General features: G+C 59.9%; 1 protein-coding gene across 1 annotated transcript; it reads right to left on the bottom strand.

Annotated features, from left to right (window-relative positions):
- Positions 1 to 13,416: 13,416 nt before the first annotated feature.
- Positions 13,417 to 17,732, bottom strand: Chmp6 (charged multivesicular body protein 6). Its single transcript, XM_090351347.1, has 8 exons — positions 17,613 to 17,732; positions 16,487 to 16,596; positions 16,320 to 16,407; positions 16,040 to 16,126; positions 15,342 to 15,407; positions 14,866 to 14,946; positions 14,655 to 14,709; positions 13,417 to 14,245 (listed from the first exon to the last, which is right to left on the bottom strand). The coding sequence occupies exons 1-8, from the start codon at positions 17,673 to 17,675 to the stop codon at positions 14,190 to 14,192; spliced, it is 606 nt and encodes a 201-aa protein (XP_090207473.1). The 5' UTR covers positions 17,676 to 17,732; the 3' UTR covers positions 13,417 to 14,189.
- Positions 17,733 to 26,940: the final 9,208 nt, after the last annotated feature.

The following is a 26,940-nucleotide window of genomic DNA, read 5'->3' as shown; positions in this document are numbered from 1 at the left end:
CACGCGCAGGCAGGGGGCCCCACCTGCCATCAGCAGCTTTTCCTGCTGGGAGTGGAAGCCCAGACATTTCCATTCCGCTGCTCACACTCGCAGACGGCTCCCTGCACAGGACTGGCTGCTTCTAATTTCAGCTGCTGGAGGCTCCTCGTTTTTCTCTCTCTCTCTTTTAATTCCATGTTTATTTAAAGCCAGATTTTGAAATGATGTCTTCAACGCGAGTTGGAATTTTTCTTCTTGTAACAGACCCTAAGAGCCTGCTGAGGGCTCCCAAAGGGCAGGGGACATTGAGGAAAGCGTCACAGCCGCCCACTGAACAGCGCTGTGTCCCTGGGCGTTCGCTCAGCCGTCCAGTGTCCAGTCACCTCAACACGCATGCCAAGCACAGGGGAGTCCTGTCCATCTGCTCTCAGATAAACCTGGGGAGAGCGGCGGAAAGAGGACCCGCTGCCGAGGCTGGCCCAACGTGGGAGGGGCCAGCTACCACCACTGCCGCAAGCCCAGCCTGGCCTGTGAATGTCCCTGTGGAGTCAGGACACCCACCTGACACCCAGCGGCTGCTTGCAGTGGCAGCACCCCACACCATGGGCTGAGTCTCCCCTCTGGCTTCTCTTGGCCTGCCTGAGGGCCACCAGGTCCCTCCTGCTCCCCTGGAAGTCTAGGCCATCTAGGAGGGATCCTCCACTTTACAGTGCCATCCAGGCGTGTTGTACCCACGGCCTTATCTGCTCAGTGTCAGACCCATGCACTAGAATGCTGAGTGCTGAGGTAGTCACGCTGGGAGCTGCTTCCCTTTGTGAGGCCCCTGCTCTGCTGCCCCTCGAGGCTCGCCCTGGAGTGAGGAGGATACCACGGACACCCAGTCAGTACAGGGGCTGGTGAGAAAGGAGCACCTGACCGCGGGCACCGAGGAAGCGCCGGCCCACAGGGCGCTGTGCCCAGATTTCCAGGGCCCAGGCCATGGAGCTGCCTTCCAGCTGCCCACGGCCACCTCACGTGCAGGCTGGGCCCCGCCTGTCTCCCGCTGAACTGATGCCGAGCCATGGGGCTCAGAGGGTGGGTGCTGTTTCTAGCAAGGACCAAGCAGGTTTCCAGAGAGCAGTGCAAACTCCCGCCAGGGCCTCCCAGACTTGTGAAGCTTGGGATGAAGGCTCTGGCACTTCTGGTCAGAAAGTAATATGACTTCTGTGCTGGGCTTGAGAATGCCATTTCTCCTGCCACTCCTTTCCTTCTCCCTAAATTGGAAGACACAGAGACCTTTGTGGAGCCTTCTGGAAAATGTGGGCTGTCCCTTTGCTATCCAGATGACAAGTCCATTCCTGCCCTGGTGAAAACAATGTCCCCAAATGGGTGTCTGTGACATTTTACCCCCATCCCAACCAGAGGTCAACTCCCCTTGACCTTCCTAAATGTCACAGCCACCAGCAGACACAAGGATGGGGGGTGGGACTTGGCCCTTCGCCCCTGGAAAGAATTTGCTGCTGATTCTCATCAAGACTTGGAGACTTTTTTCCTTTGTAGCCACAGGAGCCAACTGAATGTTTTATGTAGCAGCCTTGGGGCCTCACGTTCAGAGCCCTTGTGCCGGTGGCTGGGTCATAATCTTCCCCACCCCCGCACCTGCTCCAAACCCCTCCCTGCAGGAGTCCCAGGCTACTTTTACCCATGGCGGTGGAGCTCCTAGCTGGTGGCTCTCTGGGGACAGCCCATGGGTGGCACTGGTCTCAGGGACTGGCCCTTGAACCCCAGTGCTGGCACTTGAGGACCAGATGTTTGTATGTGCACCAGTCCTGGGGTTGAACTCAGCCCAGGCACTTAGCTTTTTTACTTAAGACTGTGCTTTACCACTTAAGTCACAGCTCCATTCTGCCTTTTTCCTGGCTAACTGGAGATGAGTCTCAGACTTTCCTGTGCTGGCTGGCTTTGAACAGTGATCCTCAGAGGCCCCTTCGGCCCCCGAGAAGCTAGGATGGCAGGCATGAGCCACCAGCACCCAGTTTGTATTTGGGTTTTAATTCAGGTTTTGCTCCATGGCGACTCTGCCTGGGTTTCACAGCCTTGCCTGCAGGCCTAAAAGGCTCATCTGTCCCCAAGGACGGACTGAGAAGAGGGCTGCGAGGCTGACATCTAGTACCCTTTACTGCCACCTGGTGGACATTCACAGAAAGGAGCTGCAGGACCCGGCTGGGGCTGGGGGAGGGGGGCAGGGAGTGGAGGGAGCCAGGCAGCCTTAGGGACAAATAGAGACTACACAGCCGTGCAAGGAGAGCCCAGGGCTCTGCGTCTGTGGATCAGGCTGGGATCTCCAGGCACTCCTGGGAAGGCGCAGGCCTCCACCCTGACTGGCCTGCAGAGGAGGCCACATGTGCCCCCTGCCTGGAGCAGGGCAGGCACTGTGCGGGGCTCTCTTCTCTGCAGATCGGCACCGCTGGGAAACTTGCTGGTCTTGGTGATGGCCACAGGACCCTGGGATAGCTTCTGAACGTTTGTAGGTGAAAGTCAAGGCGAATCACTTTATGGGCACCCGTGCTTCGTGCCTGTAATCTCACCTGCTCAGTAGGCTTCATGAGATCTGAGGAACAGTTCAAAGCCACCCCAGGCAGAAAAGTCCATGAAATTCTCCAACTACCGTGCCAAAATTTTAAGAAAAAAGGTGAGAAATAGAGCAATGACTCAAGTGGTAGAGTCCCCGCCTTGAGCAAAAAAGCTAAGCAGGACCAGGAGTCTGGGCTAGTGGTAGAGGGCTGGCCTAACATGCACAAAGACCCAGGTTCAATTCCTCAGTACCACATACATAGAAAAAAGGCAGAAGTGGTGCTGTGGCTCAAGTGGTAGAGCGCTAGCCTTGAGAAAGCCCAAGGGCAGTGCTCAGGCCCTGAGTTCAAGGCCCAGGACTGCCCTCCCCCCCAAAAAAGTGATGCCCTGAGATCAAGCCTCATTACTGGCATGAAAATAAAAATACTTTTAAAGTGCTGAATTCAGTCCAGTTTGGAGGCACGCGGTGCACTCAAAATGTTGTGCAAGTAGCACCACTATCTCATCCTCTCCCTCCCTCCCTCCTCCTCCCCTAACCTGGCTTCCTACATACTCTCCCACTGAACTCCCACTGCTTTGAGACAAAGCCTCACTGCACAGGCCAATCTGGTTTCTTATCATCTTCCTGTCTCTCCTCTAAAGCGCTGAGATTATAGATCTGTGCCACCATACCTGGCTTACATCGTTTTTGTCACCCCAAAAGGAGCCGCCACAGAGGTCACTGGCCACCCCGCTGGCCCCAGCCCCTGGCAGGACCCAGTCTCCCTGTCCCTGCCGTCACCTGTTCCGGGTTAATCCAGAGCATGGCCTGTGTGCGTGGCTTGGCGCCAAGTGTCGTGGAAGGCCATGGGAACCTGAGCACAGGCTGCACTTCATTCTCTGGCTGGTAACTTCCTGTGGCAGAGCTGCGTGGCGTGTGGCACTGTGCGCGTGGGTTGGGGAAGACTCAGGCTCCTTCGCGGGCTGGAACTTCCGCTTCCCATGGCAATTCCGCGCATAACTGTCTGAGAACTGGCAGAGCTTGGGGAGCCGAGGTACCATTCCATTTCACATCCCACAGCAATGCAGAGGCTTCCAGCTTCTCCACATCCTTGCTGACATTTCCTTCCTGTTTTTTTCTTTTTTTAAATCCTGGCCATCCGGGGCAGTGTGGAAGGAAACCTCACTGTGGCGTTGCTTCTCGCCTGCTTCTGGCAGACGGTGTTGAGCCTCTTTTCTGGGGTCTTTTGGAGCCAGAATCTTCACCTCAGTGTGCAGGCTGGGAGAGACTGAGGCCGTTCCTGCCTGCACTGGCTGCCTGGTCCTCCAGGCTGTCTCCTCACCAGAACGTTCTGCTGCCCCAGGAGGATATAGTGAGTGCTGAAGCATTGGAAGCGAGTGGGGAGTAGACCGAGCTGCTGGCCCAGGGGGCTGGACAGAGGCCCTGGGCTGCCTCTGCTCTTGAGGAAGCTGGCAGGTGCTCTCGGGTAGAAGACTCGGCCTGGTGTGAGCTCAGCCGATGTGGCCCTGGCAGGTAGAGAGAGGCCAAAAGCCAGTGGGGCTGGCTGTGGTCACCCAGAGTGGGGAGGGTCCCCGGCTCCAGGCTGGGCCCGGTGGATGGCAGAGCTCTGTAGACATGCCCGGCCTCTTCTCAGGAAGCAGCACCCGAGTCTGGCAGCTGGGAGTCTTGGAGGTCTTGGCAAAAATGAAATTTGATGAAAGGGTGTGTGGGTTTCAGGGAAGCCTGGAGAACTTCCCAAGACACTGGAAGGTGCCACAGCAGTGGGCCTTGCCACCAGGAGCCACTGTGGCCCTGGGGTGTGGCTCTCAGCTAACACGGTGCTTCACCTGGGCCTTTCTGCTGTGACTGAGGCTAGTAGGGAGGGAAACAGCAAAGGTTTTGCATGGCCTCCTCCCTCCTCCTCCTCCCTCTTCCCTCCCTGCTCACCTCAGCTGCTCACCCTGGGGTGGTGTCAAGCTATGGAAACACCCCCAGCTGGCCTCCCTGGCTGGCCAGCAGCCCTGCTCCCTCCCAAGGCTGTTCACCGCAGGGGCCCAGCAAGGTGGCTGGCCTGGAGAGGTCAACGCTCCAGCCCACTTCTCACACCAGCACAAGAGGGGCCACAGGCCCCAAGATTCGGGTTTGACTGCTCCTCCAAGCCCCCGCCCCAGCTCCCCAGCTCCTCAGCCGAGGGGTGGGGAGAAACCTCTAAGGGGGGAACTAGCTCAAGATAGCGCCATGGACAGCCAGATGCCAGGTAGCAAGCAGTCCCCTCAGGCTCTTCCTAGCTCCCCAGGACACCTAGGACAGGAGGCCGCATGCGGGGGTGGGGGGACCGCAGGGCTGGGGCTCCCCTGCCCCTGTGGACTCAGGTGCCCCCTGGGACCCCCCACAGCCTGGAGCCATCCCGTGCTTGCTTCCTGTACTCCCAGAGCAGTCTGCCCTCCAGCTGACACTTAGCCCTGGTACTGGAAGTGGGTGGCTTCCTGTCCCCTCCCAGGCCCCCAGCGGATCCGTCCCTAGGCACCATACTGGTACTGACCCCAGGCACGGCACAGCCTGCAGGGACACCAGTGGCATCCAAGGACAAAGAGCACATCCTCAGAGCAGCCATCCCATGGGGCTGCAGCCCAGGACTGCCGGGCGGGGAGGGGCGGGTGATTCCCGCTCCCTCTGCTCAGAAGCCCAGACCTTCCTTCCCTAGAGCTGTGCGGAGCCTCGGCCAAGCTGAACAACCATCACAGGGACCTGCAGAGAAGCCCTGGGAACGGAGGAATGTCACGTCCACATCCAAACACAGGCCCTGCAGTAAACTGAGGTGCACTGGGAGGGTGAGACCAGGAAGTGCCGAGGAGCAGCGCAAGAGGATGATGCAAATGATTTTGAAACCGTAACCCTTGACCACAAGGACTGTAACTGGCAGCCGCCCCCCCGTTGGCTGAATGGACAGTGGCTGGGGCGTCCTTGGCCTCTGTAGATCTGGGATTCTGACAGTTCTTTGTGACGGTTATCATTATCAGGGAGTTAGGAATGGAAGCTCTTCTTCATCTGTCATCACCTTCCAGCTCTGTGTGTGCGTGTGCGTGCACGTGCGTGGGTGTGTGTGTGCACGTGCGTGCATGTGCGTGCACGTGCGTGTGTGTGCATGCGTGTGCGTGTGTGTGCATGTGCCTGTGCGTGCGTGTATTCAAGGCCTTGAGCTTATTAGGAGTGCACTCTGCTGTTGGAGCCATACCCTCGTCTACTTTGCCAGGATTGACACAAGCAACTCCATCTTCACGCTGCCAACTGTCACAGTCTCCACAGGCCAGCTGCTGGCACAGACCTTCAGGCAGCCATGCAGGAAGCCATGAGAAAGGAGAGCTGTGGTCAGGCAGAGGCCCGGGGGCCTCCACCTCTGCAGCCTGCTTTCCACACAGGCTCTGGGGCTTCCAGAAGCCTCGTGTACCCGGAGGTCTCTGCTCTGGGTCAGAGTAGCAGCTTCACTTTGGTAAGTGAAGTGTGGCCTGACTCAGAGGGCTAAACCTCCCTCTGTCTCATGCCTTGTGTTCAGAGCTGCCGCAGGCAGGAACTTGAGCCCTGCAGAGATTCTTAAACACGGTACTCTATGGATTCCAATTCTCGGTGGACATTCCCAACTTACCTCCTCCCTCCTGTTTTCTGTACTGAACCAGAGACATGGCCAAAAGGTGTCCAAGTCCCTAACCACTGCCATGGGTGTCTGCCTCTCCATGCCTCAGTTTCCCAGGGCTATTCTTTTGAGCTGCCTGAGACTCTGACTAGACATTGGGGGTCATGAGTCCCAGACTGTGGTGGCAGCAGATAAGAGGTCAGCCAGCTACTGACCACTGTAGATATAACCCAGCCATGCCCAGGGTCTGGGACAAGCACTGACTCAGCTGGGCATCGGTGGGCCTAGGTAGACCAAGTCTACCCCTCCTAAAATACTTACTGTCGGGCTGGGAGTGTGGCCTAGCGGTAGAGTGCTCGCCTAGCATGCACGAAGCCCTGGGTTCAATTCCTTGGTACCATGTACATAGAAAAAAGCCGGAAGTGGTGCTGTGGATCAAGTGGTAGAGCTCTAGCCTGGAGAAAGCCCAAGGACAGTGCTCAGGCCCCGAGCTCAAGCCCCAAGACTGGCAGAATAAAATAAAATATTTATTGTCCCACTCTGGAGAAAATGGTGACCTGTCCCTTCTTGCTGCATTGTGCTGGGTCTGAGGCGGACAGCCATGCTCCACTGATGGGGGAGGGGTTGACCGAGGGCGGGGGACCCGTGAAGGGGGGGACGGGGGGGGGGGGGGACCCGTGAAGGGGTGGAGTCTTGTGGGGGCGGGGTCAGGCAGAGGGCCAGCTGTGCTTAGCCATGTCCATCTGCATGTCCATTCTTCCCTCGTGGGGCTCAGTGCTGAGACTGGGGCTTCCACTCTGTCCTCCAGAAGTCTCAGGGCTCTTTAATGTCCCACCTCATGGGAACTTGTCAGGGTCTGGAAGGCGGGGCGTTGTCATACCCACTCAGATGCAGGGCTGGCCCTGCAGGCCCAGCGTGCGCACAGCCTTGGCAGGTACAGGCCTCAAATGGCTGCGCCTCTCCCTGCCTCTCCCTGCCCTGGCATCACCTCTGCAGCTATCCCACACCTTTTAGAGATGGAATGGGGGCCGGGGGAGGTTAATGGCTTGACCGACTTTGGGAGCATGGATCTGAAATAAACCAACCCATTCTACCTGGGAGTGGAAGTCTGTCCTACGTTGAGCGTTTTAATACCAGCGTCCAGTCAGGTCACACATTGGCTGGGCGACTGCAGCTCACACCAGCCGGCAATGCTAACTGCTCAGGGCCCGCCTCGCACTTCAGAGATGGCGTCTCCCAGCACGTCTCGCTGTGGAGCCAGGTTCATGGGCATTTAGATTTCTGGTACTGCATCTGAAGTCCTAGAATGTGCTCCTCAGAAGTCCCACCATCTTCCCATCAGTCTCCACTTGGCTTCCCTGGCTGGTGGGTCCCATCCAAGTTCCATTTCCAAAGCATTTTTTCCCCAGTCCTGGGCCTTGAGCTCAGGGCCTGAGCACTGTCTTTGGGCTTTCTCAAGGCTAGAGCTCTATCACTTGATCCACAGCACCACTTCTGAATTTTTTTTTTTTTTTTTTTTTACGTGGTACGGAGGAATGGAACCCAGGTCTTTGTGCATGCTAGGCAAGCACTCTACCACTAGGCCAAACTCCCAGCCCCATTTCCAAAGCCTTTTTATGCATTTCTTGGCCTCTGCCCCTGACAGGTGGTGCTCAGAGGGGAGCCTGGGACTCTGCTGGAGTCTGCTGGTTCCTAAGCAGAATCATTGGGTCCTTTTCTCTTCTCTAGGCTTCACATGCGTGCACACACATGCACACTCCAGACATAAGTACCTTTTCATGGCTCCCCTTGCCAGAAGGGCAGGGTTTTAGTTTATTAGGCTAGCTGTCTGTGCTGGCAGTTCTGGCACTGAGTTCTATACCAGGCAAACCTGCTTTAAGAAAGAGAACACAGGGCTGGGAGTCTGGCCTAGTGGTAGAATGCTTGCCTAGCATGCATGAAGACCCGGGTTCAATTCCTCAGTACCACATACATAGAAAGAAGCCGGAAGGGGTGCTGTGGCTCAAGGGGTAGAGCTGTAGCCTTGAGAAAGTCCAAGGACAGTGCTCAGGCCCTGAGCTCAAGCCCAGGACTGGCAAAAAAAAAAAAAAAAAAAAAAAAAACAAAACACAAAGCCAACATCTCCGTCCCTACCAGTCACCCCATCCCCGCCCTGGTGCCCTCTGCCAGGCCCTTGGGGCGTCTACTTCTTGTCTGCTTCGTTCCCTGGGCTTGAGTTGTAAGAGAGATGGCCGCAGCGTGCATATGCTATCTCCCCCCCTCACCCCCGCATGAACTACTCTCAGACAGAAAACAAGTAACTGCAGACAATGCACCGACCAAGACAACTGACTTTAAGCATTTCTGTTTTGCTCAAGGATTTAGCACTCGTGGTTGGTTCTGAGTTGCTCCTTGCCAAGGTCGTGTTGTGCAAACCAGAACCTTCCCTGGATGCCAGCATCCCCACAGAGACCACAGAGCAGCCAGGACCCACAGCTTAGCACAGGCCATCCATACAACGTGGAGTGAAGGCCGCTGGCACACAGCTGGGATGAGTCAGTGACAGAGTGTTTGCGAGCACACACAAGGCCCTCGGTTCTGTCCCAGAGCCACCAGACAAAAGGGATATAAAACGTGCATTCTGAAAAGCGATTCGCTCTGTAGAGAGAACTTCCAGAAGACATGCACACACAACACAGCAGGTCTACAGCCTTGACCTTGTTTTGCACACAGCGATATGGAGCTTGATGGACAGCCAGTGCAATCCCTGTCGTGGCCGACAGATTCTTCCTCAGCTTCCCACAGAAGTTCTAGGGAAAAGGGAAAGCTGGAGATCCTGAATGAACTCCCAACAAAGCCACATGAGGATGTAAGGAGGAGCGGAGCCTAGAGACAAACTGAATTTAAGACGTCAGTGGGACAACCAACCCCTGTGGGTGTTGTTGGTGTTGTTGTTGGTGGTGGTGGTGGTGGTGTTTTCTTTTGGCTTTTTTTTTTTTTGGTGGGTTGTGGGGCCTGAACTCTGGGCCTGGATGCTGTCCCTGAGCTCTTCAGCTCTTCAGCGAGCACTCTACCACTTGAGCCACAGAACTACTTCTGGTTTTCTGGTGGTTAATTTGAGATGAGAGTTTCGGGGACTTTCGTGCCCTGGCTGGCTTTGAACCCTGATCCTCAGATCTCAGCCTCCTGAGTCGCTGGGATGACAGGCGTGAGCCACCAGCGCCTGGCTGTGTTTCTCTTTCTTAATAGTACTGGCCCCGGCACCGGCTCTACTACTAGACTCACACACCCTGGCCCACTGTGTTTTATTTTTCAGAAAGGGTCACATATTTTTGCCTAGGCTGTCCTCAAACCTTGATCTTCACCTTTCAAGCAGCTGGGATTAAAGGTGTGAGCCATTGTACCCAGCCTATAAATGCTTTAAAACACAGGCAAGGAGTTAAGCATGCTAGCTGCCTATAACACCAGAAACTCAGTAGGCAGAGGCAGGAGGATTGTGAGATAGGCTGGCCTTGACAGAACTATCGAGATTCTCTTGCAAAACCAAAACAGAAGCCAAAGAATTAGGAGTGCAGATTCGGGCGCAGTGGCTCACGCCTGTAATCCTAGCTACTCAGGAGGGTGAGATCTGAGGATCAAGATTCCAAGCAGGCCGGCACAAAAGAATGTGAAACTCTTATCTTCAATTAATCACTACAAACTGGGAAGTGGGGCTGTAACTCAGGGGGCCTTGAGCTGAAGAGCAGAGGGACAGTGCCCAGGCCCAGAATTCAAGCCCCACAACCCACCAAAAAAAAAAAAAAAAGAATTAGGGGTGTAGCTCAAGTGCTAGCACAGGCTCTGGATTCAAACTATAGCATTAAAAAAAAAAAAAAGTGAGGGGCCAGGTGTTTGGCCTAGTGGTAGAGTATTTGCTTAGCATGCACAGAGACTAGGGTTTGATTCCTCGGTACCACATGTATAGAAAAGCTAGAAGTGGTACTATGGCTCAAGTGGTAGAGCACAAGCCTTGAAAAAGCAGTGCTCAAGCCCTGAGTTCGCACCCTAGGACTGGCAAGAAAAAAAAAGTGAAAGACACCACAGAATGAAAACATTTGCAAATCATGTATCTGATAAAGTCCTAATAGCCAGGATATATACAGACAGGAGAAGACAGCTAATTCAACTGAAACAGGCCAAGATTGTAAACAGACCTCATTCTGGACTGCACGACCGTGCAAAATATGAAAGCACACGTTCCTCACTACACCCAGAGAAAAGTGAAAGAAAACCAGTTTTGCTGCTCAGAAAGATCACCAGTTCCAGGCAAGTCCTGACAACAGGGAGAGGGGTTGTCTCAACGAGGGAAAAAAGGGCTAAGCATACAGTCAAGTTGCAGAGTTCCCTCAAGTGTGAAGCATTGGGTTAAATCCCTAGTACCACAGGCAAAGCAAAGTGCCACAGTGCTAAGCTCAGTACAGGGACACAACTCCTGCAATTCCAGCACTCAGGGGCTGAGGTCAGCCTGACCTAGACAGTGAGACCCTACTTCAAAACAAATCCAACCAAACCCGAGAGCTCCGGTGACATGGCACGCTGACGCTACCACACCATCACAGTGAGGGGGATGGGGAGCCAGGCAGCCACTTCCGCCCCAAATAAACGAGGAACACACATTCCAGATGATGGAGCGATTCTGTGCCTCTGTACCCAGCCAGATGTGGCAACACAGGTCTGCCTGTGTCCTGTCCACGTCCACCTCAGTCACAGCCCCCACATCCACACTCCCCTCTGTCACATGCACACATCCAGGTCGGCATCGTCCAGGATAACCAAATGGAAAGCCCCTAACTGGTGAGCGTGTGCACACGTGGTATGTCTGTGAGAGAAGTACTGCTCGACCAGGCGATGCAGACAGAAGCCTATCACCAAGAGCCATGCAGGAAGGGACTGCATGGAGTCCAGACGGGGGGGAAGTCACCGTGGCCCGAGCACAGGGCCATGGCTGATGGGGTGTAGGGCTTCCTTTGGGGCAATGAGGGTTCTAACACACATCTGTGAGCCTTGCTACTCAGGAGGCAGAGACAGGAGGATTGCAGTTCAAGACCTACCCTGGAATAAAGCTAAAGTTCTTATCTCAAAGACAAACTAGCCAAGACAGTTCATGCCTCTGCTCCCTGCTTGATGAGCATTGTGACCCCAGCCTGGCCTGAACAAAAGCAAGAGACTATCTGGAAAAAAGAAAAAAAAAAAAAAAAGTAGAAAGGGCTAGGGGCCCGGAGTGTGGTCTCGAAGTAGAGTGCTTGCCTAGCATGCATGCAGATCCAAGTTCAATTCCTCCGTACCACATACATAGAAAAAAGCCGGAAGTGGTGCTGAGGCTCAAGTGGTAGAGCTGTAGCCTTGAGAAAAATCCAAGGACAGTGCTCAGGCCCTGAGCTCAAGCCCAGGACTGGTGCGTACACATGCACATGAGCGGCCCCCCCACACACACACCCAGGACTGGTGCGCACACACACACACGGGGGCTAGAGATGTGGCTTCAACAGTAGTGCCTGCCTAGCAAGTGTGAGATCCTCACGTTAGCAAAAACAAAACCAAAGCCAGTTCTGACATCACCTTTTGTTGCACACCTTCAAAGCTACTGTGTACTGTGACTTTTACCATGTGTAAATTATCTCCATGTATCTCCTTGCAAGAAAAGCGAAGTCCAAAGGCCTCAGGTGTGTGGAGCCACTGCCCCGGGGCTGGCCGCAGCCGGCCTGGCCCTGAGAATCCCAGGAGCCAACTGAGCAGCTGAGCTTCCTGTGAGGGAAGCAGGGCTGCCCTGCCCCCTAGGGCCCAGCCGAGGGCATGGACATGAAGGGCGTGGCTGGGGGGTGGACAGCAGGCAGGCAGGCAGGCAGGCAGGCAGGCAGGCAGGCAGGCAGGCAGGCAGGCAGTCCGTCGTCCCAGGGCCATCCCAGGTCCTCGGGGGTGGGGAGGGCAGGCATTCCTGAGGTGGGGCTTGGCGGCAGGAGTCTGCAGCTCCTTGGACTCCAGGCATGGAGACCTGGAAGGTGTGGGTACTGGGGCTGTGGATGCCTTGCTGAAGCCCCAGCTCCCCAGTCCCACTCAGCGCCACACCTGGGGGTTGCCAGGCCCAGGAGCCCATGGTCACAATGCTCTTCCCTCAGGAGCATTCTAGGTCGGGGTGGGCTTGTGGCTGGGGCAGTGCCCGTCCTCCTACAAGTCTTTGAGGGACTAACTGGGGTGCAGGCTCCCTGCTGACCTCTCTGGAGTGCCCAGGGCCTGGCAGTCCACCCCAGCTGCTGCTTCTCTATGCATTGTCCCCTGGGCCCCGCCCTACGTGGCTGCCCAGAAAGTGGCTGTTATCTTGAGTGCCCCCCACGGGCACTGCCCTGCCAGCCCTCCTGCCTGAGCATGCGTGCGCGCACACACACTCAGACATTGCCCCGAGCACCCCCTCCCCCCACATACACGGGGCACTGTCCCTGCCCAGCCCCTGCCCTCCCCACCAGGGCATGCGGTGACCATCATGCCAGGTCCTTTTCCTATCCAAGGACGTTGGGCCCAGCTCCGCTCAGCACAGGAGGGGCTGAGCCCACGGCCCCATGGGCCCACAGCCTGGGAACCGCTCAGGGCCTCCAGGGCAGGGCCCTCTTGGCGGGGACGGGCTTCTCTAGTGGCATTTGGGCTGTGGCCGCCCCATCACCTGGGTGAGGGCCCCTCCCTCCTCAGCTGTAGCTCCACCTGCTTGGGGTCAGGTGCCATGGAAGGGGCTTGCTTGGGGCTACGCCCATTCACACGTCTCTGGGTCACCCCACTGGCTGGAGGCTCCAGCTCCTCTGCGCGGGGGAAGGCGTATTGGTCCCAAGGTCTCCAGGGCAGTGATGGCACCAGCTCCCAGCTCCCCTGCCTCAGCGGTGACAGCCAGGGTCCATGGAGCCCTCAGGGCCGGGTGCTCTGGAGACATGAACCTTGCTGCCTCAGGCCTGGCACCCTGCAGCCCTGCCCGCCAACCTCCTGCCCCATGTGAACTCAGAGGGCTCCTGTGTGCCTACTCAGACGTGGCCAGTGCAGTGCCCATAGGTGGCCTGCGTGGCTGAGGCCCACAGGAGTGGGCACTGCCAGGCTTGCCTTCTGCCCACCACCAGGGAGAGCCACAACTTCTACCTCATCAGACTGGTGCCTGATCCCGGGCTCCCCAGGCCTGGTGGCGGGAGCCCTGTCTCAGGAGGGAAGGTGCCACCTCCAGCCCCCTGTGCAGCCACAGCCACGCTGAGGTGCCAAGATGCCACGGGGCCCAGGTTGGTGAAGCAGAAGACCATGCAGGGGCCAACTTTAATACAGGGGCCAACCTGGGGGTTCGGGAAAAAACGCCTCTGTTCCCAGTGAGCCCCGAAAGTGCATGCGGCCCTCTGCAGCCTCTGCCGTCCACAGGCCTACAAGAACCAGCACGAGAAGTCATTTCCAGGCTCTGGGCCTCCATGCTGCCCCCGGGGCTCAGGAGATGGCCGCTGGGCTCGAGGGCTCCCTGTGCCCGTGGCAGAGCCGGTCCTCTGGAGCAGGGGTGGGCACCTGGGTGGGTGTCCTTTCTCCGTGCTGCGGGAAGAGGTGGGCTCCTTGAGTCCTCCATCAGGCAGGGACAGCTTCAGGCCACCCCCAAACACAGGAGCTGGGGTCCCCGTGGTGAGTGAGGGGTCCAGGGAGGTCCAACCAACTCCTTTCCCGTGCTTCCACCTCCAGCCTGACAGCTGGACGCTGAGGACGCCAGGATGCCAGGAAGGATGGGTGCCTTAGGCCCACCAGCTGGGTGAGCAGCGAAGACTGAAGTGGAAGTGAAGGCCCCAGGCCCCACAGGAGAGCGTGAGCCACGGGAGAGCGCGAGCCACGCGGGGCTGGGCCGGCAGGGCTGCCGAGCCCCCGAGGCTCAGGAGCCGCCATGTAGTTGTCCTCATGTGCCGCTGCCCCCCTGCCAGGGCCCAGCCCAGCAGGCGGCCAGGCCGCCTCCTGAGCCCATCGGGGCTCCACACAGCCAGCACAGAGGCCAGGCACGAGCGCTCGCCAAGTCCAGCCAAGAGCCCCTTACGACGCTGCCACCACTTCCGCCTGCCTGGGCTTTGCTTGGACAGGGACTTTTTCTGTGGAGAGAGAGACACTGAGATGCACAAAAATCCCGCTGGAGACATTTCGGGGGACAAGGCCACGGGCGTGGGTGGAAGGGCACACTCAGTTGCAGGGCACAACGCCCTCCTGGGCCACTCGAGGGCAGAGCTCCGCAAGCAGCACAGAGATTAGGGAAAGACAATGGAGGGGCCAGATGGAGGCTGGGCCAGGGCCTCCAGCCGGGCCTGACAGGCCCAGGCAGAGGTGCGAGACGGACTGTCACTCCACTCTGGTGAGCCACGTGCCCTCGTTGAGTGGCTCTGGCGCTCATCACATGACCCCAGGCTGGGCCAGTCCAGGCGTGCGCAGGGCACGGGCTGACGGTGGCCCCCCCACTTCTGAATGAACCCCCAGCACTCAGGGTGCTTCTGTGGCCGCAGGTACCTGGCTTTGCTTCCGGAAGGGGCTCTGAGGGAACCTCCGGCAGCGCCATTTGTTCCTGCAGGGAGTGAAAGGCAGCCGGTGAGGGGCTGGCTTCCTCCTGGACGCGGAGGGGCAGGGCCAAAGCCTCGGCTCTGGGCTGGCCCCAGGTCAGAGGCCTGGCCTCCTGTCACCCCACCTGCCTGTGAGCTGCATGGGGCAGTACCCGCAGTACCTGAGTGATCTCGTCCAGCTCCTGCAGGATGGCGTCCTCGTCCTCCTGGGTGAAGCTGCCGGCCAGCAGCTCCTCGATTTGCTGAGAGAAAACGGGGCAGGTTGAGCAGGACCCGGGGAGGAAGCCGCCCGGGTCACAGCACCAGCCGGCAGGTAGGGGCGCTGCACCCTCAGTACCCACCCGCTGGCACCCCACAGCCTCCTGGGTCTCGTCCAGGGCGCTGCACCCTCAGTACCCACCCGCTGGCACCCCACAGCCTCCTGGGTCTCGTCCAGGGTGCTGCACCCTCGGTACCCACCTGCTGGCACCCCACAGCCTCCTGGGTCTCGTCCAGGGCGCTGCACCCTCGGTACCCACCCGCTGGCACCCCACAGACTCCTGGGTCACGTCCAGGACGCTGCACCCTTGGTACCCACCCGCCAGCAACCCCACAGCCTCCTGGGTCACGTCCAGGACGCTGCACCCTCAGTACCCACCCGCTGGTACTCCACAGCCTCCTGGGTCTCGTCCAGGATCCTCTCCACTTCCTCTATGGACATCACCTGCAGAGGGCGAGGCGTGGAGCCGGTGAGGCCCAGGACAGCCTCCACGCCACACCTGCCCCCCATACCCAGGCCCCGTTCCTGCTTCAGTGCCGCTGGCCCACAAAGCCACACTGATGGTTCTGCAAGCAGGGCTGCCTGGCTCGGGCGCACCACCTCGACCTTCCTGGACCCCGGACAACCCTGGCAGTCACAGGCAGACACGTTAGCAGTGGAAAATCTTCCTCGGCTCCACATTCAACGTGGCGCCTCTGTTTGCCTGCGCCCTTGCAGCCGCCCCCCTTGGCTAGCTCAGCAGCCCGTCCTCAGCATGAGAGCGGCCATGTGGCCTTACCCTCCACCACACCCCCCTTCCCCTAGCCCCACCTGGCCAGGCTGTGTCACCTTTGTCTCTGAGCCGTCTCAGGGCTGGGCCAGAACCACGCCTTTTTTTTTGCCATGGGCTGGAACTCAGGGCTGGACGCTGCCCTTGGGCTTTCCTCGAGGCTGCAGCTCTACCACGGGAACTTTTTTCTATGCATGCTAGGCTAAACTCCCAGTCCCATGCCCTGGGTCTGCACCAAGTCCTGGCCTGCAGCCTTGGCACTGCAGGGTCAGGCGCCCCCACACGCCGGCGCCCCTGGGGAACCCACCTGGTGCATCTTGTTGAGGCACGCGTTCCCCAGCTGCAGGCCCTCCAGCACCTTCTCCTCCATCTGGGTGAACTCGATGCTCTGCACCTGCGGGGAGGCCCTGCGGTGAGGAGTCGGTCTCCCTCGGCCTGCCCAGGGCAGGGTGTGGGCATCGCCCCGAGGGGCTGCCTGCCGCCTCCCCTGACAGCTCCACAGCAGCCTGGGCCGACCTGCCCACGCCATCGAGGACGGCCCGTCCCTGGCCAGAGCCGGCTCGCGGCAAAGGCTCTTGCCTGCCTACCATGGCCTCCAGGCTGCTGATCTGGTTCTCCGTCTTGTCCAGGAGCTGCTCCCGGTACCGCTTCTTCTTGAGCAGCAGCTTGGCCCGTCTGCAGAGGAAGCAGAGATGACGACGGCTGTGCCCTCCCGGCCGGGGACGGCCGCGCCCCCGCCCCGCGCCCCACTCACTCCTTCCTGCCGTCCCGCAGCAGCTGCCGGGCCAGGGCCCGCTCCCGCTCCAGCTGCTGCGAGACCCTCTTCTGGTACTGCCTCAGCTTGTCGCGCTGCTGCTTCAGTTGCTGCGGAGAGGAAGAGCAGTGGTCAGTGCCTTGGGTGAGGACTGTCCAGGGCGGTCTGCCGGCGCCGTCCTCAGAGCCCACGGTGCGGCGGGAAGGCCAGCACATGCAGAGGGCGTGCAGTGAGAGCCCAGGGTCACAGCCCCTCGAGCCCCGTTTCTGTTTGTCACGTCCTGGACAAGGCACTGGGGGTGTGCAGGGCTCAACCCCGTGGTGCCCAAAGGATGTGCGGGCCGCACCCTTCACTTCCACCCGCGGCCTCCCTTCCTCCGTAGGCCACGGCGCTCTGGCCCCGCGGGGAGGAGCGGGCCGGCCCTGGGCACTCGTCCATGGGGACACCGCCTGGCAGGGGGCTCGGCGGCCGGAGACCCTCTGGCCCTCTCCTGGGTCCCCGCCCTGGTCTCCCCGACGGCCGCCCGCTTCTGTGCGGGCAGAAGCTGTGGTCGGAAGGGAGCCCTGGCTTCCAGCTGCCTCTGGACCCTGATCCCCGCCTCCAGCTCGGGGCGGTGGCCGAGCCGGGCCCTGCCGCCCTGCCCTCCACGGGGAGGAGCTGCGGGGGCCCCGGATACGAGCCCGAGCAGAGCCCTGCCGCCCTGCCCTCCACGGGGAGGAGCTGCGAGGGCCCCGGATCCGAGCCCGAGCAGAGCCCTGCCGCCCTGCCCTCCACGGGGAGGAGCTGCGGGGGCCCCGGATCCGAGCCCGAGCAGAGCCCTGCCGCCCTGCCGCCCTGCCCTCCACGGGGAGGAGCTGCAGGGGCCCCGGATCCGAGCCCGAGCCGGGCCCTGCCGCCCGGCCCTGCCGCCCTGCCCTCCACGGGGAGGAGCTGCTGGGGCCCCGGGTCGGGCCCGAGCCGGGCCGGGCCGGCCGAGGGGAGGCTGGGCCGGCCGCGTCCCCGCCGCCGCCCGCTCCTTCCCGGAGGCCGCGCTCTTCCCCGCTCCGACCCAGGCCGCGCGCCGGCTCCGGCTGCTCGGGGCCGGGCGGGCGCAGCCGGCGGACCCCGCGCCGCGCCCGCCTCCTACCAGGATGGCGCGGTCCTGCTCGGTGACCCGGCTCTGCTTCTTGCGACCGAACAGATTGCCCATGGCGGTCCCGCGCCCGCCGGTTGAGCCCCCGTCCCGGTCCCCGCTGCCGCCGCCGCCGCCGCCGTCCCCACCCCCGCCGCCGCCGCCGCCCTGCGGCCACCGTACTCCGCCCACCGTACTCCGCCCACCGTACTCCGCCCTCCCTACGGCGGCCGCGCGAGGCCACGCGCCGCGGGACGCGAAGCGGGCCCGACCCGCGCGCGCCCCACCTGTGCGCGCTCCTCCCACCCCGGGCCCCCGCGCCCCGTGGGGTCTCCGCGCCCCGTGGGGGTCTCTGTCCGCCCGTGGTCTCCGTGGGCCCCATGGGGGGGTCTCTGCCCACCGTGGGGTCTCCGTGCGCCCCGTGGGGTCTCTGCCCACTGTGGGGTCTCCGTGCACCCCGTGGGGTCTCTGCCCACCGTGGGGTCTCCGTATGCCCCATGGGGGGGTCTCTGCCCACTGTGGGGTCTCCATGGGCCCCGTGGGGTCTCCGCGCCCCGTGGGGGTCTCTGTCCGCCCGTGGTCTCCGAGCGCCCCATGGGGTCTCTGCCCACCGTGGGGTCTCCGTGCGCCCCGTGGGGTCTCTGCCCACCGTGGGGTCTCCATGGGCCCGTGGGGTCTCCGTGCACCCCGTGGGGTCTCTGCCCACCGTGGGGTCTCTGGGCGCCCCGTGGGGTCTCTGCCCACCGTGGGGTCTCCGGGCGCCCCGTGGGGTCTGTGCCCACGGTGGGGTCTCCGGGCGCCCCGTGGGGGTCTCTGTGCTTCCCAGAGTGGAAACAGCTGTGTCTGCCCTGTGCGAGGCGGCCCATGTGGGGGAGCCAGCGTGGCACCCCAACTTCTCGTGGAATCCTGGCAGAAGCCTTTCTCCATTGGGGGGCAAGAGCACGGGCGCTTGGGGTGCCAGGACCCTAGAAGCTCCAAGCTCCCGGCCCTGGGAGTCTCGCTGGGCTGGGGTACTGGCCTCCAGCTCCCTGGCTCCCCTTGTTGAGGGCGGGCGCCCGAGCTCGGTGGGCACAGCGCAGGACCAGCTTGCACCTCCAGAACATGCACGTGTCACAGGCCCACCACCAGGACTCCACCCCAGGGAAGTCAAACCCAGGCCGAGCCCCGAGCCTGGCCCTGGTCTCCATGACCCCATGGAAGGGCGTCCACTGGAAGCCAGCGCCGGGTATCCTGGCCGCAGGCGATCGCCTCCCTCTCCCTCTCCAGCTCCATCTCCCTCTCCCTCTCCCAGTCACCCAGCGTGGCCCTGTGGGGCAGGCCTGCTGTGGCTTTCCGGTCCTACCTCCAGCCTAGTCCCATGCAGGCCAAGGGCTCAGGTCTGGGACAGGACCGCCTAGTCAGGACGTGAGAGGCCACACATCAGGTCCATTCTGGTGACTGGCCACCAGACCTAGAGTTTGAGTTCTGTCCTCAGGACAGCAGGGAGCTGCCGGCCAGGACACAGGCTGTCCATCCCAAGGCAGGGCCGGGCCGGCCTCCGCCTTGGTGCTGTGCGGCTCTGGGACCCCTCGTCCCCACGAAGCCTCAGAGCCCGTGCCAGCCCTTAACCCTTTGGTCTATGAAGGCCACAAGGGGTGGAATGTTCCGGATGTAGGGACTTCCCTCGTCCGTGTGGTCCTCAGGCCCAGTGATGGTTGTGGCCTGTGGTTGGGGTGCGTGTGCAGGCCACACTGGATGAAGGCTGTCAGTGGTCCTCCCCCTCCCCCACCCGTGTCTCCTGCCTGTGGCCTGCAGGTGCCGGAGGCCAGGTTTCGGCTGGAGCACAGCTCCAGGTACAGCAGGGAGCAGCAGCCTTGCACACAGGCTCCGAGGCCATGTGCAGTCCAGCTGGGGCTCTGCCTCAGCCGCCTCAGCCAGACACTCCAGAATCCACTTCCACACTTGTTCCCAGGCTCTGCTGGTACAGAGATGAAAAATCTCTCAATCCTTATAGTCTGTAAGCTCAGGTGTGGCACACTAAAGCACGTGAGTCAAATTCGGCCTAGAGCCTTTTTTTTTTTTTTTGTATGGCCCATGAGCTAAGAGTGGTTTCTGTCTTTAAAAAGGATAGTAAAATACACATACACACAACAATAACATTGAAGAATGAGAGGAAGAAGGGTAAGGAGGAGGAGGGCAGAGACCTGTGTGTCGAAAAAGCATGAAAGGTTTTCTGTTTGTTACTCCTGTTACTCCTGTATCTTTTCTTCTGGGCTGGAGCTGGGGCTTGGGCTCCGGGGCTTAGTCGCTCAGGGCTGGCGCTCTACCACAGGAGTCATGCCTCTAGTCTATGTTTTTGTTGGTCAATTGGAGATGATGGTCTTTCTGACTTTTCTGCCTCATTGGATACCAGCCTTGTAGGGTGAAGGAGTGAGGTGTCTCCCAGGCCTGGAGCCCATCCGGGGATCCCCAGTGCCAGAGGCGGCAGAGCTGAGCTGCCCTGAGCCCCGTGCCTCTGTCCTGGGCTCCCTCAGTCCTGCGTGTCCTCACCACTGCCCTCTAGGGGCAAGCAGTAGCTACACCGGCTGCACAATTTGAGCATGGAGGCACTTCACCACAACCAGCTGGTCACAGTGGCTTTCTCCCGGCCACGCCACATTCTGTGGGGCAGTAGCATCCAGAATAGTGCAACATCCAGACTACCACAACCCCCAGACGCCATCCTGGAAAGTCCACCGCCTGGGACCACGCCTGGATGACATTTCCTTTTTCTTTCTGGGGCTTGAACTCAGGTTCTGGGCACTACTGTCTTGGGAGACTTTTTGCTAGCATCCCGACACCTGAGCCACAGCACCACTTCTGGCTTTTTCTGTGCATGTGGTTCTGGGGAATTGAACTCAGGGCTTTGTGGGTGCTAGGTGAGCACTTTAGCAGTAGGCCACACTCCCGGCCCCCCGGATGGCATTTCTGTATTGTCCATGTCTAATAAGACAAACCACACCAGCCAGGTAGGAAGCAGGAAAAAGTAGAGAAACGTGAACTCTAAGGAGTCCAGGAATAACAAGTGCTAGAAGCAGCCGCCATTTCTAGGACAGAAAACACAGGGAGGAGACTACAGGGAGGAATGTGCCACCAAGGCCGGGAGAGTCAGGGCTGCCTGAAGGGGAGGCCGCCTAGAAAAGGAAGTCCTGCCTCAGGGGCCAGGCACGGCGCCGTGGTAGAAGTGGTAGAAAGTGCACCTGGCACATGTGAGGTGCCACAGGTTTGCTCTCCAGGCCTCTGTGAGGCATTGTTGTGGCTCCAGCATCCTCTGCTCACAGCACCTAACCTTGAACTCGTGGCTCCAGGCTCAGCTGCGTCCTCACGAGGCAGCCCCCGAAGGACGAGTTGGGGCTGATAGCCTCACCCACGGGTGACACTGCTTCCCATGCCAGCTCCAGACGCTGGTTCTGGGGGAGCAGGAGCCTGTGGTGAGGCCTCTGGGGAAAGGAATTTTCTGTCAGCATTCGTGGCTCTGAGCCACACCAGAAGGAACATTCTAGTCCGCCTGCCCTCCACAGTCACCATTCGTCCACTCAGGAATGGTGTCCACGGGCCCACAGGTTTTGCCATTCCAGGTCCCTACTGCTGGAGGCTCCCCAACAACGAGCAGCTCCTGGGGCCACCCCGCATTCCACCAAGCTCAGCCCCGCCGGGGCTGTGTCCTGAGCTGGGCTTCCAAGGCCACCGCCCTCTCCTCCTCGCAGGATCCGCAGAGCCGTGGGCCCAGGGCAGAGGCTTTTCCTCACCCCTGGACGTAGCTGGCGCTTGCTCTTACAGGTCGGGAGGTGAGAGGGCGGCCATCTGGGGTGGGCTGCGGAGCGGGGTCTGTGGAGAGGCTCCAGGCTGGTGCCTACCACCCGTCCCACCGTTCACACAGGGTCCGGGGATCCTGAGCTGCTGGGAAAGCCCAGGGAACATTTTTTGGCTGCAATGGTTCTGTGGCAAGGAACTGGGTTCTCTTTCCCAGTCCCCCCAGGTCTCCCTAGTTTTCTCACTCCTTGGGCTGAGAGTTTGAGGTCCCCTGGAAGTCACATTGCAGGTGCCGGCTTTGCTGGCTGGTGCAGGGCGTCCCACCTCCCAGCTCTGGGGGCTCAGCCTCCCAGATGAGGCTGAGAAAGAGCCAGGCCCCCCCACTCCTGGCCCCTTGCTGCCTGCGGCCAGGACCACTGGAGCCTGCCCAGGGCCGCTCGGATCTGGGGACTGCAGCACAGTGCCGAGGGCCAAGGGCTCCGCAGCCCAGCGGCCAACTGCGGGGCGCCCTCCAACACTGGGCTCGTTTCTGGAGAGCCCTGCTCTCCTCAGTTGCTTGGCTTGTCGAAGCCTCTCCCCGCCTGACGGACACAGCATGTGGAGTTCAGTCCCCCGGACTCCAAATGACCTGCCCCTGACTACACCTGATGGCCCTCTTCCCAGCGAAGCCCATGCTCTGGGCCACTGGTTCTGACTTCGGCCCGAGCTGCAGGACTTCTAACACGGTGGCTCACCATCAGGCACTGTGGCCTTGTGACATCACTGGCTGAACGCTGAGGCCTGCCTGCCTTTCTTTCTTCCCTCTCCCTCCCCCCTCTCCCCTCTCTCACTGATGCCTTTCTTTCTTTCTCTCTCCTTTCTTTTTCTTTCCCTCCCTTCTTTTGCCTCTTGCCTATACTGGGGCTTGAACTCAGGGCCTGAGCACTGGCCCTTAGCTTTTTCACTTAAAGCTGGTGCTCTACCCCTTGAAACACAGTTCCACTTCTGGCCTTTTGGTAGTAAGAATCTCACAGTTTTTCCCCCTGAGCATGCTGGCTTGAAATTGTGATCCTCAGATCTCAGCTTCTCGAGTAGTCAGGATTACAGGTGTGAGCTGTGGGATGAGCTTGAGATGACTCACGGCCAGATGACCAAGTGTGCAGCGCCATTACCACTCAGAGCTTGCCCTGCCTGAAGCCCACCAGGATCAGGGCCAGGCCAGGGATGGGCAGGTCTCGTGGGGTGGGCTGGGCCTTTGTGCTCAGGAGTGGACACAGGAGCTGGCATAATACACAGGCCCTGGACTCTAAAAAGGTGGCCTGGGTGGAGGCCCTGGGGGGAGAAGTTGGGGAGAGGGGCGGTATCTAGGGGGTGAGGCGACCTGGGTGGGGCAGGGCCCTGGGGGAGGTGTCTGGGGGGAGGGGCGGTGTCTGGGGGATGAGGCGGCCCGGATGGGGCAGGGACCTGGATGAGGCGTCTAGGGGGGTGCTCCCTGGGATGCTCCGGGAGGCTGAGAGGGCCGGGAGGGCTGGGCAGAGCCGATGCTGGCCTGCAGGTGCAGGGTAGAGAGACTCCCTGAATGTTGGCATTGCAGAAGCAGAGTGGGGACACAGCAGGAGTCTGAGGTGCTTACCTCTGTCTCCCAGCCTGTCCAGGCTGGATGTCCCTGGCTACTGGCTATGCTGGGCAGAGGCAACTCCTTTGGTGGCCACGGGGTGGTGCTGCAGGACAGGCAAGTGAGAGGCCACACGGCCTGGCTGCCAGGGCCCAGTGAGGGGGGCGGGGGGCTGGGGGAGGCACCTAAACACCAGCCAAGACCGGGGCGGTGAGGCTGGCAGCCTCTGTGCCCCCATAGGGTCAGGAGGTGAGAAATGGGCTTGGAGGCCCTGTGGTCATCGCAGGAGGTGAGAAATGGGCTTGGAGGCCCTGTGGTCATCGCAGTGAGTGGGGGAGGGGCGGCAGAGGTGGGGTGGGGCTGGTGGGGGAGGGCGGCAGGTGATGCAGCTCTGGCCAGGCCCGCAGCAGCCCACAGCAAGGCCTCCTGCCTTTCCACCGGCAAAGCCATGGCATGGCCTGCTATAAGTGGGCCGACTTCTCCATGAAGGGGTGGGAGGAGGGGGAGACTGGGAGCTCCAGTTACAAGGGCCAGCAGGGAGCAGTCTGCGCTGAGGTGCCTGCGTGGCCATCCTCCTCTCATTTACTGCAGCAGACGAGCAGGACAGCAGCGCCCACGAGTCCTTTCCAAGCTGGTCCTTGAGACACATGGCCCCCCCCCCCCCCCCGGGGGTGAGCACGGAGGCTCAGCTCCTTGTTTCCTGGCCTCAAGTGCTGTGAGACCCTGGGGTTGTTTGTTACATAGTGATAGAGCTGTGGCTCAGGGGGCAGAGTGCCAGCCTTGAGCAAAAAGTACTCACATCCCAGGCCTGGCAAAAAAAATCAGTTCATGGGACCGGGAGCGTGGCCTCCTGGTCGAGTGCTCAGCTAGCATGTACCATACGAAGCTTCAATGAGAACAGATTCTAACAGAACAGAGGTTGTACTCCTTGATTCATATACACAGAAAAAGCTGGAAGTGGTGCTCTGGCTCAGGTGGTAGAGTGCTAGCCTTGAGAAAGCTCAAGGACAGTGTCTAGGCCTTGAGTTCAAGCCCTAGGACTAACAAAAAAAAAATCAATTTGTGGCTGGGAGCTGGAGGCTCACATCTGTAATCTTAGCTACTCAGGCGGATGAGATCTGAGGATTGTGGTTCAAAGCCAGCCCTGGTGAGACTCTTCTCCAATGAACTACCAAAACAGCTAGAAATGGAGCTGGGTTCAAGTAGTAGAGCCCTTGCCTTAAGCAAAAAAGCTCATGGACAGAGTGTAGCCCCTGGATTCAAGCACCCAGGACCAACATCAAAAAATACAGGAAAATGGGCCGGGAGTTTGGCCTAGCGGTAGAGTGCTTGCCTAGCGTGCACAAAGACCCCGGTTCGATTCCTCGGTACCCCACATACCTAGCAAAAAGCTGGAAATAGTGCTGAGGCTCAAGTGGTAGAGCTCCAGCCTTGAGAAAGTCCAAGGACAGTGCTCAGGCCCTGAGCTCAAGCCCAGGGCTGGAAAAAAAAAATACAGGAAAGTGAAAATCAAAATTAATTCCCTAGGGGTCTTTGGCTTATTTCTGCTCCCGTTACTTTGTCCTGATACCTGCAGTGTTGTCTGACTTGTGTAGCTCTGCAGTATTACAGTCATTTTGTCAGGACCCTCTTAACTCCGTGTCCCCTATGCTCTGGCTGTTTGGTGCCCCTTGGAATTTCCTATGAATTTGAGGATGTTTTTCTTTCTCTGCAAATGCCATGTGGATTTTGGACTAATAGTTGAAGATGGCTTTTGTGGTGTGTTTTTTTGTTTTTTGTTTTGGCCAGTCCTGGGCTTGGGCTCAGGATCTGACACTGTCCTTGGACTTTCTCAAGGCTAGAGCTCTACCACTTGAGCCTCAGCACTACTTCTGGCTTTTTTCTATGTAGTACCGAGGAATTGAACCTGGTTCTTTGTGCATGCGAGGCAAGCACGCTACCACTAGGCCACAATCCCAGCCCTGCTGTGTCATTTTTGTTCTAAGGTTTTGTTAAACAACGAACACAAAATGAAAGCTTTCATGAGCTTGCTCCCCCTTGCCTCTGGTGGGAGCTGTGGCTGGCACCTGTGGGCATGTGGGTGGGGCAGGGCACCAGTGCTCCCCGTTCTGACCCATGGGGGGTCTGGGGGAAGCCGGGCTCACTGCACCAAGTGGGGCTGGTACCCTAACCACTCAGCCCTCTGCCTACAGGAGACCCTGCCGCTGTACCGGGCAATCTCCAGCCCCAGCCCCACCTCCCTGGAGCTGGGCCTGTCCAGTTCTGCACTTTCTCCATGAGGACGGCTACTGGCCTAGAGCTGCGTCTACTGGACTCAGCTCCACGTTGGGGGGCAGCCACCTTCACTGCTACCCACGCAGCTTCTCTACACAGCGGGCTTCCGTGACTGCGGGGATCACGTCCTGTGCGGGGCCTCACCTGGATTCTGGAAGGAGTCTGGGCTTCTTCCCACTCCAGGGAGCTGAGCTCCAGTGCCAGTCGTGGTTTCCCCGGTGGCTGAAGGGTGAGGGGTAGCTCGGGAATTGGAAAGCGGACTCGGTGGGGCCAATGCTTACCAAGCCATGGGCAGGCGGGGAGGCCTCTCTGGGCTTGGCTCTGCCTGGATTCCTCAGGGACATGACAGCAGCCCCTGTCCCCTGGGCTTGGCAGTCAGTGGCCGGAGGCTGAGTGGCCGTTACCCGTGCCCCCTCTGCCAGGCCTCAGATTCCAGGCAGTGCAAGGCAGGGAGGCCAGAGAGGCCGAGGTGCCTGTCTGCCCCGCACACGAGTCAGGCTTCTTGGGTGGGCAACTTCTGCCTGCACCGGGGTGGTGCCTGCCCCCCAGTGCTGCTGATTCCCAGGTGACACTGGCCCTGCCCTGAGGAGCGAGCGGGACCCCAGGGTTTGTCTGTGGGGCCTCTGGCTATTTGATGGACGCTGCACCCCTGACCATGGTGAGGAACAAATAGACTGAGGAGAGGACGCCATCTTTCCTGCCACCCTCCAGATAATCCCCAACCAGTGTACAGCTGAAGTTCTAGGCATGGCTGGGTGGGCGTGACTGCCAGGAACACATGTCCCACCTGATCCTGGCAGTGGATCCTGCCAGAGCCGGCGGCCAGACCCTGCCCTGTGCTGTGGGCAGCAGTGGAGGCAGAGGGAGGGGATCACGGTGACCTCAGGCCAGGTCACGCAGTGCAGTGTCAGCCTGAGGAGCCTTGGGGATGTGGCCAGCGCAGGAGGGGTGGGGCACCCCTTCCCCAGAGGCCTTGACATTCCTGGGGTCCCCACTAATGGCCTGGCCCCTCACCTCAAGGCTGAGCATTTGGCCTTGAGGTGGCACGGGGCCATCTCTGGGCACATGTCCACATAGCCTGCAGCCTGCACCAGATCAGGGGCTTGAGCAGCCGGGGACCTGGTGGGGGACCTGGTGGGGCCCCTCTTCCCACAGGCAGGAGTGCAGACTTATGCTGACGGGAGGAACAGCACGCTAAGGCGAAGCTGGCCGGCGAGCAGAGGCAGCATCCTTCTGTTTAAGAAGAGCCGCCACCTGGGGCCGGGAGTTTGGCCCAGTGGTGGAGTGCTTGCCTAGCATGCACCAAGACTCGGGTTCAATTCTTCGGTGCCACATATATAGAAAAAAAAGCTGGAAGTGGTGCTGTGGCTCAAGTGGTAGAGCTCTAGCCTTGAGGAAAAACACCTAAGGACAGTGCTCAGGCCCTGAGTTCAGTCCCCAGGACTGGCAATAAATAAATAAATAGATACCACTCAACCCCAATCCCAAACCTCCTTGGCGACGGCCTCCATCCCCTTTCTGGCCTGGGCATGGAGGTCTGGGAGCTGGGCTGGCTGCTGCAGTCCTGGGGCCCCCTTCCTCCCCTCAAAAATGGGTGTTACATGACTGGCCGGGGACCCCACTGGACGGTGGAGCCCTGCCCTTCCCGCCCCACAGACCCCCAGGCGCTGGCTGTCCCCAGCCTGGCACACTGCCGGTGGGTCA

Source organism: Megascapheus bottae, chromosome 17 (genome assembly GCF_031878675.1).
Source record: "Megascapheus bottae isolate mThoBot1 chromosome 17, mThoBot2.hap1, whole genome shotgun sequence".
NCBI lineage: Eukaryota > Metazoa > Chordata > Mammalia > Rodentia > Geomyidae > Megascapheus > Megascapheus bottae.
This window is presented reverse-complemented; position numbering and strand designations above follow the sequence as displayed.